At 35.4% G+C, this 15438-nt stretch overlaps 1 protein-coding gene across 1 annotated transcript in view; it reads left to right on the top strand.

Annotated features, from left to right (window-relative positions):
* Positions 1–15438, top strand: part of LOC103461235 (uncharacterized) — a 76034-nt gene that overhangs the window by 55648 nt on the left and 4948 nt on the right. The window contains exons 2-7 of the mRNA XM_081610453.1: positions 8733–9452; positions 10202–10921; positions 11009–11142; positions 11259–11928; positions 12026–12297; positions 15163–15265. Coding sequence (XP_081466579.1) covers positions 8733–9452; positions 10202–10921; positions 11009–11142; positions 11259–11928; positions 12026–12297; positions 15163–15265 — 2619 coding nt within the window. The remainder of the gene's footprint in view (positions 1–8732; positions 9453–10201; positions 10922–11008; positions 11143–11258; positions 11929–12025; positions 12298–15162; positions 15266–15438) is intronic.

Raw genomic sequence — 15438 nt, 5'->3', positions numbered from 1 at the left:
GTTTACTTTCCTTTATGCATAATTGAAAACATAACAGACAAACAGAACTGCTATAAACAACTATTCCTTATGAGCATCAAAGGTTCTTGGTCTAAAACTTTTTTTCAAACTCTACCACTTTAATAATTGAAATGACCAAACTGATGTGTCTTTGCAAAATAGCAAATATTCTGAGTTTTTAAGAAAAAGTTGATTAAGATTTTGCATCAGAATAAACTACAGTAACATCAGTTTATATATTTTAGATAATTATTTCCTTAATAGAGGTTCTTCTTTGGTTTTTGCCATAGTAAACTAAGGTTTCAGGATTTAGACAGAGTCCAAATGCTTTAAGTCAATTTAAAAATGTCTTTAGCTTTGAATTTTTAGTTTTAATGTTTCTATCTTTGGAAACTAGATCTGTAGTTCTTCCAGTCCTCCAACAGATGGTGATCTCTGACTATATTGAACTTCACTAATTTCAGTAACTTCCTCATCTGCACTTTTACTTTCTGGAACAGGTTTGGTGAGAACGAACAAAAAGCAGAAACATCTAAAGAGTGAAGCATTTGAAATGGCTGCTTCACCTGATACTTCCAGCTGAGGTTAGTGATGTTTTTATAAATCATCCCTAAAAGTTATTCTATCTTGGATTAAACTTCTGTAACTTATTATTTTACTGGTAGAATATGTACTAAATTCAGGAACTATAACTTTATAGACTTGATGGGGGTTGGACAAAAGGGCTCTCTCTGCTTTTCTAAACTTCTTTTGTTTTATTTATTTTTGGGGGTGTGTAAATGTTTTTCACATTTCCTTTTATTTTATAATCGTTCCAAAGAAAATGTACAATATAAAAAGGAAAACCATTTGTGTTGGTATACATAGGGAAAGTGTTTGTGAGACGTATCCAAATAATAACTTACCTCCTTTAACAGGGCAAAAACATCCTGATTCAGAGTTCAGATTTGTGTTTATAGGAATCAGTTTAAATTGAGTTCTCAATTATCTTGGGTCAAAATGTTTTTGACACCAGTAGATGAACAGCTCAGAGGGCAGTGAGATAACAGGAAGAGCTCAACAGACGAGTTACAGTTGTTGATAGTTCAGGCAGGAATAGAGAAGAGAGAACCCAACCCACCTGGATCAGATCCAAGAAAAAAAAACTGTAGATGCATCTCAAGGAAGAACATCAGAATAAATACAAATTGAAACTTACACAATAAAATGAAACTTACACACAAAATTTCCAGATGATAGGTGATAAGGGGAGGGGAGAATGTCTTTTTTTTTTGCCTATCTTAAAGTATTTTAATAATATATCGGTTAATTCACTACTAATAACTTTGCTGGTCACTTTTACCAAATGTTTCATCCTGTTTTTGTCTCCTCAGACTTTTCTGAGAGGCTATAATGTGAAATTGCATAAAAGCAACAGAACTGCAATAACCGTTTTACATAATGGGGTACATGAGCAATAATGTTCCTGAGTCTAAAACTATGGCTTGTGCTGCAATACGTTTCTTAAAAAATTATTAGTCAGCATTTTAAATATGTACACTGCTGATTTGCAAATTTGAAACAGCAAATGTGTCAGAAAATGACACGGGGTCTATAAGAGGTTGAATAGAAAGTTAGTCAAAAATTGAAAGACAGGAGGAGCTCAATTAGCATAATCTCATTGCTAATGTTAGATTTTATTTTTTACACAGAGTCTTTGTTTTTGCTTTACCTTCATTTTCACTTAAGATCACTATCATCAAATATTTAAATATGTAATCAGACAGGAAATACTTCTAATGAGTAAATATTTATTTTTCTTTTTAATTTTAGACAGTAGGTTTTATTCTATTTGTCTTTGTAATAAGTTTAGAAAATGTGCTTTTATTTATTTATTTTTATTGTTTGAAATTTCTTCAAATCCTGATCAACACTGAAGAATCCTATTTTTTGTTACATTTTAAGAATTGCATTATTTTTATTTATTTTGGTAAACACTACTACCTGTACTGTCACTTCAAGAGAGTGTCTTATGACATCAGTATTGTACTATTCTGAGTTGGCGCTAGGCTGCCTAAGAAGAGGCGAATTACAATTCCTGTGAATGGAAGAGCTGCATGTTAAAGGGCTTTTTGTATTTCTATTTGTGCAGGCCTCTGTCAGCAACCTGCATTAAAGATCAACCACCAGCTTCAGTGATCTGACTCCCTTCTTCATCTGAACGCAACGCGGAAAAACATCAAGGTTAACCGACTGTATAAGACTAGATTATTAGTAAAGAACACCTCTAGTATACACCAGTTACATATTGATAAAACTATTTGTTTATTGATTTGTTCATTTTATTGTAAAATATTTGCTTTTGATAGTTAGTAGAAATACAGTCATTCTGTTCATCCAGCAGTCAGCCGTCTCTAACTATCTCTGACTTCACCAACCAATCATCAAGTGAAACAACATCCTCCTCTGTTATGTTTACTTTCATTTAGGAACCGGGTTTCTGGGGTCAGGCAGCAAGCAGGAACATCGGTAGAGTGAAGCTATCTAAATGGCTGCTTGAGATATTTCCAACTCAGGTCAGTAAAACTTTTTTAACACTGTCAATTTTGATTCTATTTAAAATTTTGTTTTTCTGAATTGTTATTTTAGTGGCAGAATATGTTGAATTCAGAGACTTTGACTTTCTGTAGGAGATGAAAGTTGGACAAATGGCTCCATATGTTTTTATAGTTGTTTTGTACTGTTTGCTTTTTTGCATTAATGTTAATAACAATTTGTTTATTATTTTAATGTTCCAAATCACATAGACGATAGAAAGGAATATATAAGTTAGAAAACATTGCCTAAGTAGGTGTTTCTAAACTTCGTGCAAACAATGGCTTATCCTCTACTAACAGTACAAGGCTGCCTTGCTATAGAGTTGATGACTGTGCTGATAGGAGGAAGTGCCATTGCTTTTAAATTGTTTTGTATTTGTTTTAAACTTGTGCAAATGTATTCATTAGTTCTTAAGGTTGTTGTGTGTTGCAGACTTCTGCCAAGGTCCCTCTTGAAACTGAGATCTAGATCTCAACAGGGTTAAAACAAAGGGAATAAAAAAAATATTCAACTGTAAATGCATCTGAAGGAAGAACATCAGAATAAATACAAATTCAAAATGACAGCAATCCCATTTGTCACAACAATGTCCTAAGTAATAAAAGAGATTTTTGTTGGTTCTTACTTTAGGCTATCTGAATCTCTTTCTATATGGTAGGAGCTCAAATTTACTATGATTTATTGTGATTAATGGTGGGAAGAATGTCTCTTACATTTTTTCTTCCCCCTATTAAATGTTTGTTGTATCAGGAAATTTGGTATCTATAGTTTTGCTGGGTGCTTCTGTTTAATGTTTCATCCTGTTTTTGATATCTTTTGATTGTATAACATTAAACTGTAGAAACATGACAGGGAAGCAGCTGCTATCAAGTTTGCAAGTTAACAGCCCTGAGTGTAAAACTCTGATTTATGTGGTAATAGACATTCTAATAAATCAGAAGTGAATATTTTAAAGGGATTAACTCTTAAGACTCAAAAAATTAAAGCAACAAACTGATGTGTGTGAAAAATAACACAGACTGTGAGAGTTTGAATGTAAAGTTGATCAACAGCTTAGTTCCAGGAGCAGATAAAACAGCATAACCTCATTTGTTGACTTAAGTTTCATTTTTATTGTGATATAATTACTTTGGGTCATCAGAGTAGAAATGCAGTGATTCTAGTTGTCCAGCAGATGGGGAACACTGACCATGTTTGACTTTGTCATCAAACCATCAAGTATTTCGGGTGAGGAGGAAGGCTGTTTGGGTAGGGGTGGGGTGGGGTAGAGGTGCGACTAACAACATACTGTGATTCAAAATCGATTAGCAGTTTTTCCCAACCCTGGTCTTCAAGGCAAACTGACCTGCATGTTTTCAGATGTTTGCACTTCAGCATAACCCTGTTAATCAACCATCAATTCAAATCATGTGTGCTGAATTAGAGGAATGCCTAAAACTTACAGGGCAGTGTGCCTTGACAACCAGTGTTGAAGACACTGGATTAGACTTTGCATTTCAACAATTATAAAACACAAAACAACATTGATCCAATGGCATCTCTTCAACGTTGGTTACTTTTCTATAGCTGGATGATTGTTTGATGGTTGATCCACCATCAATTGTCGAATTGTCAAATTACGCTATCCGGGTACTACCTGACAACTGAAAAGAAAAAACATATTCCTTTCTGATATTTGAACATCTTAGAAATGTTAATCATATTAACTTCCATATTTAAAGTTTTCAACATTCTCATGTGGATTTCATCCTATTTTCTGTTAATGAGCTCAATATTTGTAAGGATTTATTTTGTCTTATTAAACTTACCTTGGAGAGTAAATGTAATAAATAGTTGGTTGATCTGCATTCTAGAGTATATATATAGCAACTGTTTATTTTATGATTCATATAATGTACAAACCGGATTCCAAAAAAGTTGGGACACTAAACAAATTGTGAATAAATAGTGAATGCAATCATGTGGAGATGGCAAATGTCAATATGTTATTTGTAATAGAACATAGATGGCAGATTAAAAGTTTAATCTGAGTAAATGTAACATTTTAAAGGAAAAACTATGTTGATTCAAAATTTCACAATGTCTACAAATCCCAAAAAAGTTGGGACAAGTAGCAATAAGTGGCTGGAAAAAGGAAATTGAACATATAACAAACAGCTGGAAGACCAATTAACACTAATTAGATCAATTGACAACATGATTGGGTATAAAAAGAGCTTCTTAGAGTGTCAGTGTCTTTCTGAAGCCAAGATGATAAGAGGATCTCCAATTCTACCATTGTTGCACAGAAAAATATTGCAGCAACACCAGAATGGTGTTACCCAGCGTAAAATAGCAAAGACTTTTAAGTTATCATCATCAACCGTGCATAACATTATCAAAAGATTCAGAGAATCTGGAACAATCGCTGTGCGTAAGGGTCAAGGCTGTAAAACTCTAGGAAATGACAGCATGGGCTCAGGAATACTTCCAGAAAGCATCGTCGGTGAACACAATCCACTGTGCCATCCGCCGCTGCCAGCTGAAACTCTACAGTGCAAAGAGGAAGCCATTTCTAAGCTCCACAAGCTCAGCCGTTTGCACTGGGCCAGGAGTCATTTAAAATGGAGTGAGGCAAAATGGACGACTGTTCTGTGGTCAAATGAGTCACGATTTGAAGTTCTTTATGGAGCACTGGGACGCCATGTCATCCGGACCAGAGAGGACAAGGACATTCCAAGTTGTTATCAACGCTCCGTTCAGAAGCCTGCATCACTGATGGAAAAGCACCATTAATGCAGAGAACTATGTTCAGGTTCTAGAACAACATATGCTCCCATCTAGACGTCATCATCTCTTTCAGGGAAGACCCTGCATTTTTCAACAAGATAATGCCAGACCACATTCTGCAGCAATCACAACATTATGGCTACATAGGAAAAGGATCCGGGTACTGAAATGACCAGCCTGCAGTCCAGATCTTTCACCTATAGAGAACAATTGGCGCATCATAAAGAGGAAAGTGCGACAAAGAAGGGCCAAGACAATTGAACAGTTAGAGGCCTGTTTTAGACATAAATGGGAGAGCATTCCTATTTCTAAACTTGAGAAACTGGTCTCCTCTGTCCCCAGACGACTGTTGAGTGTTGGAAGAAGGGGAGATGCCACACAGTGGTAAAAATGGCCTTGTCCCAACTTTTTGGGGATTTGTTGACGTCATGAAATTTTGAAAGATCATATTTTTCCCTTAAAATGATAAATTCTCCCAGTTTAAACTTTTGATCTGTGATTTGTGTTCTATTGTGAATAAAATATTAGATGTTTGCATCTCCACATCATTGCATTCAGTTTTTATTCACAATTTGTTTAGTGTCTCAACTTTTTTGGAATCCAGTTTGTATAATCTGCTACATGTTGCACCTTCCTTTTGTTTTGTACTTTCCATTAGATTTTCATTTATAATTCTTGAAGATGTATTTTAATAAATAACCTTATCTGAATGTAATATTCAAAGCTTGAACATTTTATTTAGTTTATTCAACCCCTGTGTTTGATCATTAAAGGGTTAAATTGTTTGGAAGGATGAAATGATTCTGAGATTAACTTTACAGTTAAGATTATTCAGTCTGCTGGTATTCAGAGTGAGTTTTCTAATTTAAGAACATTATTGGCTAAACTGCACTAACAGCTCAAATCCCTCTTAAGAACTTCAGAGTAATAATGCATTGTACATGTCAAGACCAAAAATGTCAAAACTTTAATTCACTATGTAATGCTTCACCATTTAATTAGATGGTGCAAATTCTTCTCAGTAAATGTTAATTTTCCTTTTTTATTTGACCCAATGGGTTTATTCTGTGTTTAAAAAAAACCCTATGTTTATTGATTTCTTAAGTTTCAGTTTTATTATACAATATTTTTTATTTATTATAATATAGAATTTTCAGTTTAATTTCGCTGTATTTTATCTTTGTTGTCAACTGTTTTAAATATGCTATACAAAAAAAATGCGATATTGACATTTGAGGTTGTGGTTGGTCTACTGTTACAGTAGAAATGCATGATTCTAGTCTCCCAGCAGATGGCGATCTCTGACCATGTTTGACTTTATCAACCATCCACCAAGCACAACATCATCAACCTCTGCTCTCTTTACTTTCGTTTAGGAACAAGTTTTGTGGGAACAAACAAGCAGAAACGTCGACAGAGTGAATCTAACGTAATGGCTGCTTCAGCTGATATTTACAACTCAGGTCTGTGACGTTTTCATAAAACTTTTCATAAATGTTGTCTATCTTGGAGTATTATTTAGGAAACTTTCATTTTAGTGGCTGAAAATGTTGATTTCAAAGACTTTGACTTCATGCAATAGATGGAAGTTGGACAAAATGTCTCCCTCTCTTTTTATAGTGGTGTTTTAGGTTTATTTTAAATGTAATTGTGTGGGTTAATGTTATTGATAGGAATATACAGTTGACTTTAGAAAGTACATTATGTGCTTGTGCTAATGTAGGTTCCCAGATAGCACAAAATGAGTGAAACAACATTGAATCAACGTTGAAAGTGGTCTGTCACTTGTATGTTAAATCAACGTTAGGGTTTCAACCATAACTGTCACTACATCAATGTTGATTCAACCATCCTCTGTATGTCAATTTACATGCATATTTGTGTTGATTTGACATTGAATCAGTTAGGAATCAATGTTGATTCAACCATCATCTGAACATGGATCTGCATGCATATTTTAATTAAAGCTAGGGATTTATGTACATTTTTGGTCTGATAGGTCTACATCATAGCATACCACTAAGTTTCTTTTACTGGTGTAAAACACATTTTATTGGCAGATGATGGGTATGTGTCATTCTAAAATATCTTACATTAAAATATTACCAAAACTGTGTGTACAAAAGGTTAAAAATAACAACATGGGATTGATATAACATTTTATTTAAGAAAAGAGGGACAGATCTTTAAACATATTTGACTCCTTTTTGACTGTCAGAACAACATTCTATTGTCCATGGATGAACACCACCATGAGGTTAAGCTTTGTACTGTATGAACCAGGGAAACGGTACAAATTGTGGTAGTCCCAGTTTCACTCTTTGTTTGGCATCACTTTGATTACTTGCCATGTCTTCCTCTCGTTCTGGCTCGTAATGAAGCCACTTCTTGACAGTTTTACTGCAGTCTTCAAGAGTCAGCTTTGGGTCAAACTGCAGAGCAGCGGCTGAAAAACACAAAAATAAAAGTGAGGAAGGTGCCGGTTAGAAAGAGGATAAAGATTTGAAAAGTTCTGAAAGACATTGAAATATTAAACAATGTAATGGTTACAGGTCTGAGAACAAACACAAACAGTACAGTTCACCCTGTACACTGACTGTTAAATTAATATGGTCACGCTAATGAATTTTCATTCATATTTATCTTGACGTTAGTTGACTAGGCTATTAACATCTTTTGCCAACAAGAAAACAGCAAATCAGCTATGTGATTGGGCCATCCCACTCATGTAAATTGTAGGGGTGGGCCGCTCCACTCCTTGTAGTAAGTTGTAGATATTTGTATGTCAATACATCATACATAAACAGTCGGTAAGATTTTTTATGAACAAGTAAGAAATCATCACCCACTATCCTCTACAGTTATTAAAAATGTGATAACCCCCACTCACTAATAAAATGCTTTGACCCAGAGCTCCGAAGAGGAGGAGAGGAGGGGAAGGTGTGGGGCAAAACAGCTGACATTGATTCAACATTGATCAAACGTTGATTAGAAATTGGCATTTCATTAGATTTCAACCACAAAACAACATTGATTATATGTAACTTGATGTAAATCATATGGAACAAGGAAGGGAGTACTCCCTGAAACTACAGCTCGTCGAACTGTTCAGATGTTGTTCATGTTATTTGTTTTGTAGTACCAGAATGGATGTAAGTGATTTGAGATGTCAGTTGTTGAGTATGTCTGCAAAACTAATAAAAGTTTTTTTGTTCAAAAAAAAAAACAACATTGATTCAATGACACAGTTTAAACTGCAAGAATTGGATGGTTGTTTGATGGTTGATCCACCATCAGTTGTTGACTTCAACCAAAAACCTATGATTCTGACTATAATTCAACGTTGATTTAACATCTGGGTTCTAACTCAATATCTCTTCTTACAGCACAAAGCCATCCTGCTACAGAGTTGAGGATTGGGTTGATAGGAGGAAGATATAATAACCTTCTCAGTGGTATAAGTTCAACTGGAAACATCATCTTGGGTCAAAATGTTTTTGACACCAACAGAAGAACAGCTCAGAGTGAAGTGAGGCAGCAGGACGTGCTGGGCAGACGAGTCACAGTGGTTGATACTCCAGGATGGTGGTGGAGTTATCCTAGAGAACAGACCCCCAAACTGGATCAGATGGAAATCCAGAACAGTGTCCATCTTTGTCCCCCAGGACCTCATGTCTTTCTGCTGGTCATTCCTGTTAATTTATATTTACCTGAGCTTGTCAAGCAATCACTAACGCAGCACCTGGAGCTTTTCAATGCAGATGTTTTCAGTCACACCATTGTGTTGTTCACTGCCGTTGCTCCATGTAGTGACGAAGAGATGGAATCCAGAATAAGAACAAGTCCAGTCCTGCAGTGGATTCTTCAACAATGTGGAAACAGAAAACATTTTCTCAACATCAGTAACAGAGAAGATAGAGATCAAGTCAAGAAGCTTTTAGAGAAAATTGAGACCCTGATTACAAACAATGGATTCAGACACTGTTCTGTTGACAGAAGACAAGGAGAAGCTCTGAGAAAAGAAATGAGAGATTTGACTGAAAGAGCCTCAAAAATGTTAGATCAAGTCCAGAAACAAAGAAAGAAACTGAAGCTACAGATTGAAGGTAGGTTACAACTTTCTTTTTTCTAATAAGCTACAGGGCTGCTTATCCTGTGGATCACAGGTGTCAAACTCCAGGCCTGGAGGGTCACTGCCCTGCAACCTCTAGATGTGCCTCTGCTGCATCACACCTGAATAGAATAATTAGGGTATTAAGGCTCTGGAGAATTTATCTACACAAGAAGTAGGTAATAAAGCCATTTCATTCCAATGTTTTGTACCTGTGGCACATCTAAAAACTGCAGGACAGGGGCCTTGAGGACTGAAGTTTGACACCCCTGCTGTAGATGTGGGTAATGGCTTTAGATTTTTTTTGTACGTTAAAGAATTATTGAACTTCTAAAATTACTTATCTCTATACTAACTACATACAGACTACTAAGTTGGAGCCCCTCAGTTGTTTTGTGACTTTTAGTGATTGTGTAGCACACTGTGAAAACAAAACAAAAAATGTATATTAAAATACCAGCAGTTCTGAGTTTTACCATATTTATAAGAGATCTCTGGTTCTGTATATCTGGCATCTCTACTTCAGAGATTGGCATCTCTAAAGTAAAACACACAAAAGTTGCATAAAATTATCTAAATCACAGAGTTCATGCAATAGATTTACCTTTTGTGTACTTTAGCCTTTCTATTTTAACTACTAAAAGCTCTGCAATCAACATTGCTGTAAGTAAAATGAAGTTGCAAATGTTTTAATTCAGTAAACTCAATAATTTATTTATTTTTTTTTCTGTTTTGTTGGTTTAGGTGGAAAAGTCCCTCCAGACCATTTGAGAATAGTGATGATTGGAGGATCATTGGCTGGTAAAAGCTCAACAGGAAACACCATTCTTGAAAAAAATATGTTTAATGTTGATAAAAAGGGTTACAGAACAACAACTCGCAGTGAAATCAGCCACAGTGTGGTTGAAGGAAGGCGGCTCACAGTGGTCGATTCTCCTGGTTGGTTCTGCTTTAACACCCTTCAGGAAACCAGTGAGATGGATAAACTGGAAATAGAGAACAGTGTGAATCTGTGTCCTCCAGGACCACATGCTGTGCTGCTGGTTATTGATCTGGCGACTACTGTGAGCGAATCACATCTGAGATCTACTCAGGAACACATGAGTCTGTTTAGAGAAGAAATCTGGAAACACACACTTGTTCTGTTCACCAGAGGAGACTGGTTAGGAGTGAAGACCGTAGAGGAGCGAATAGAGAGTGATGAAGGTCTGCAGTGGATAGTGAACAAGTGTGAGAACAGGTATCATGTCCTGAACAACAAGGACCAGAGTGATAAAACTCAGGTAAAGGAACTACTGGAGAAGATTGAAGAGATGTGGGCAGGAAATGAAGATCCTTACAATGAAGTGGAGCTGGACCGAGCAGCAGAGCTAGAAACCAAGAGAGAGACTGGAGACAAGATGGCCAGAAGGTTGAAGAAGATCAACGAGAGACAGTCAAGAGTCCTGAAAGAGCTGATTGGAGGTAAGAAATAAATAGGACATTTTCCAATAGTCATGTAAAATTAATCTTTTTGTATTTAATACAGTGTAATTTTTGTTTCTTTTACAGGTAACAAACATTCAATCACTGACATCAGGATTGTTCTTGTTGGCCAGAAATGTTCAGGGAAAAGTGAAGCTGGAAACATGATTCTGTTCAAAAGTCAGTTTATCAAAACTTTTGACAGAGCTTGGTTGAAAAAGGTAAAAACATGCTGACTAAGCAAAAAGATTTCATACTGATTAACATCCAGATTGTAGGTGTCCAGTTGGTAAAATACATCCAAAAATATATTAATTTTTTTGTTGTATTATTTCAGACCTACCAAGATCATACAGAAATTGTAACATGTGTGAAACATGAAGGAAACTTTGATGGAGTAAAAGTCTCAGTTGTTGAAACTCCAGGCTGGTTCTCAGACCCAACACCACCTGACTGGATCAAAGATGAAGTTCTCCACAGTGTCTCCATGTGTTCTCCTGGACCTGATGTTTTTCTCCTGGTTGTTCCCATCCTCAGATCTTTCACAGAGAAAGATCTCAAAGCTCTGGTGGAGATCTTGAATCCATTAACAGAGAGAGTGTGGAGACACTGCATGGTGCTGTTTACCAAAGGAAACTGGCTCAATGGCCTCCCTGTAGAGAATTACATCGTCAGAGAGGGAAAGGAGCTCCAGGAACTTCTGGAGAAATGTGGGAACAGATTCCATGTTCTAAATCCTAAGAGTTTTGATTATTTTATTCAAATCCAAGAATTGTTCCAAAAAATTATTGACATGTTAAAACAAAACAAAAAATGCTTCAATAAAGGCAAAGAAAATAAACATTGGATTCTACCTTTGCAAGCAAAACAGATAGAAAAGGAGTGGAACAGGAGAGAACAGGAGCTGATAGAGCGAGTGATTAAAGCTTTAGCAAATGAACCAGGAGAACCAGCAGCGCCTCCTGCAAAGGCGGCAAATAGCATGAATGACTTTAACATTCCAGACTGTAAGTTGTATATAGTGAAGAATTAGCATTTGAGTTTCTACATATTCTCGACTACATCCACTGTTCTTTAGAGTAATGCTTTAATTTTATGTTTCAGTGAGTGGAGATGTTGGCTCAGAATATGGAAGCATTTCAGACAACTGGAGACGACGAGGACATGACCAAGTTGCTGAATGGCTGACCAAGACAGTCAGAGCTTCAGCAATCAGCTCTGGGATCGGCAGCATTTGTTCCTCAAACATTTGCATGGAAAACCTTGATGAATATCCTCTCATAGATAAAAATCATCCACCAATGACCTCATTCTCACAAAGTAGTGAAGAAGATCCTCTGAGCATGTTCTCAAAGATTCAACGAAGGAACTCTTGTTAGGCCGAAGAGCTACAGTAGAAAACTTATTGGAGTTTGAGGACTCATGATGCAACATAAAAACACTAGCTCTGTAAATCCTAGACCAGCCTTGATCACAAGACTTTAAATTTTATTTATGCCTTGTCTCAGTCTGAGACATGTTGATCTGAGGTATTTCTCATGACCATTCAAGAATACAAGTGCAACATCCATTTAGTTTTTTTTACAGCAAATTACTGTGCAAGTTTGGCTGCATTCAATTTTATTTTACAATCATTATCGCATCCAGCTGTGCCTTGTGAAGCAAGAATGAGAAAATGAGAAGAATATGGAAACAAGATGAGGAAACATTAGTATAAATAATTGTGCATATGTACATATGACAACACAGAGTTGGTATATTGAATATACCAAGAACAGCTTAGCGCTACAGACAGTTTGTTAGTATCCAAATGTACTGAAGAGGAAGAATTCCTGATAGTTATTTATGACTTGGTTGAGTTAAAACAGTCTCTGATGCTGTGGATTTATATATTTGCCACATTATCCTGTCTTCAATGTGTGAAACAATTTTCTATTTCTGTATTTTGATTCAAATATTTTATTTGGTTGTTTGCTTTCCATTCAATATTGAAACAAGTGTATGTGATAAATGAATAACATAAATATAATTTTAAAAAATGTATTAAATATATATAATAAAACAAACTTGAGAGTTTTTGAGTTGAACATATGTAAGTTAATCCTTAGATATGGTTTGGGTCAAATTTGACTAAGTTTGACATTTTTACAGCAGTAGAAATATATTAAATGTCATTATTGCAGCTTAAATTATGAAGTCTGAGAATGGTCAATGACATGTAAGAAAAATTTTAAAACTTTGTGTTTCTACATTAAGGTTTGTACATTTGAAATTTTAACACTGGTTCAAGGGTCAAATACCTGCTGCCTCATTAACAATCCATCTCTGGAGAGCGCAGATGTTTTGTGTTTACTTTCTAACAGCTTCACTCCCAAACCACTGGTTGGTAAATAGATACTACCCAGTATCAAGGAGGGTTGATGACCCCAAAGTGAACAAATGTGGAAACAAGTCAACTATATAGGCCACAGTGATAATCAGCTCCTGGAGAAGATCGAAGAAAACTTACTTATTAGTAAGTGGAGCTGTACTGAGCAGCACAAAAATAAGGCATATAAAATCAGTGGTCTTGAAGTTAGTAAAGTAAACTTTAGCTATGATTTTTTTTTAATTATTACATTATGCAACCCAAAGTTTGTGAGTAGTGGTTGTAGGAGCTATTTTCCCCTTTTTTCTTTTTGGTTAAATCTTAGAATTTAAATTGTTTAGTTTATTTTTATTTGTTTATTTTCTAGTTGATTTATAATTAGAATTTTGTTTAATTTGTTGTTTAGAATAAGTTCTTTGATTGGGAATTCACTTAATTAGTTAATTAATTTCAGGTTGGGATGTGGGTATTTCACGGTATAAATAGGTGGGTTTTAGGTAGCTTATTATGCACGTGGGTGGTCATAAGGTTTTTTACCAGCCTATTAGTCACATCGGTTTTTAGTCAGAGAACAGGTGCAGGAATAGAAGCAGAAGCCTGTAACCTTTTGCCTGAATTGCAAAATAAAACCAAAAAACTGCATTTTGACTTCTTGATCTTTTGTGCTGCGTAAACCAGAATCCACGGTGCATCAGGTGACTATTTGAGTTGGATTCACTTTTGTTTTGATCACCTTCAAGTTTTGAGTTGATTTTTGAATTTAAGTTTTGGGACAAATGGTCACTACAGTGGTATTGCATACATCATGGATGATCAACAGTTTAACAAAAGAAGAAGTTCTCTGATAATTAGTCTGCTTCTTTTAACAATTTCTGCTGCCATGTGTAGATGCATGGACAGTGATCCTTGTAGAACTGATCCTGCCCTCGGTACTAAAGAGATAATATAAAAAAAAAAAATTCTGATGGCAGTAAATGCTTGAGCAGAAGCAGTAACTAATTGGTCTCTTGGACCAATTTCATGTTTTACCTTCACAGTTTTACTTTGACAATGAATACAAGTTTAAGATGTTCCAATTCTAGCTTTAGACATATTAATATATGATCACAGTTTTCATCTGCTGGATCAGTGTCTGAAACAAGTGACTCTTGAGTCCACTATATCAAACAATGAAATATTTTTCTTATTTTGTTCTTTTGTTCTGTGCCCCCATTATAAAGAATATACTGACCCCCAGAGGAAATTTGGTCTACAACCGTCACTCTGTAGATGTCATTTGTCATTCTGTTATTCTTTAAAAGTAATAAACATTACTTTACTTCATATTTTAAACTGATACATGTTTATTGTGAGATTAGTAGGCATACACAAAGAAGACTTTCCACAGAAGACTGCAAGCAAACAAATTTGTCTAGGAGAGGTGATGGTCTTGAACAATAGAGAAAAAGAAATGAATTCAGTTGAATTTCAGTTCAGTTTAATTTCACAGTAGAATATTGTCACTGCAGTCAACTTTTTGGAACCAGATTTTAAAAACACTGCAAAAAATTATGGACACAACGACAACGATGATCAGTGTTTAAAGAAAAATGTCTTCAATATTTGAATGAGTGGAAGAACTTTAATGAAATAATCATAAAATGTTTTAGATAATTCCATTCTTAAAATATGTAATACTTTGAATTGTTCACTTCTAGTTCTGACTGTGTTCATTTTTGCAGTAAATTACATCCTGTTGCACCATGTGCAACAGACTTGTAGTCCCTCCAGTCATGCATGAGATGGCAATGTTTGTCTGCATATTTGATTTTCTCTATATGGCTGTTTCTTTCGCTTTTGAATATGATTTTTTTTTTTTTCTTTTTAAAGCTAAAATGGGACTTCCGGGTATACATTTTGCTTCCGCTTTTTGAAAATAGCGGAAGTTGTCAAGTTACCATGCGCTATGGCTTGTTTAACTTGTAGTTCCAGCCAAGGTCAGTCATCTTTACATTAAGCTCACTCTAAAACTTTACCCTATATTTGATAAGTATTTCTTTTTGTTGAACTCTTTCTATTGGTTATTCAGTTATGTAGTCAGAACATGCTGTTAAATGAGGAGAAAACATTCTCTAGAGGCCTAACTAAGCAATTGCTCTTATAGCATTAT

Source organism: Poecilia reticulata, chromosome 8 (genome assembly GCF_904066995.2).
Source record: "Poecilia reticulata chromosome 8, P_reticulata-male-v2, whole genome shotgun sequence".
Classification (NCBI taxonomy): domain Eukaryota; kingdom Metazoa; phylum Chordata; class Actinopteri; order Cyprinodontiformes; family Poeciliidae; genus Poecilia; species Poecilia reticulata.
This window is presented reverse-complemented; position numbering and strand designations above follow the sequence as displayed.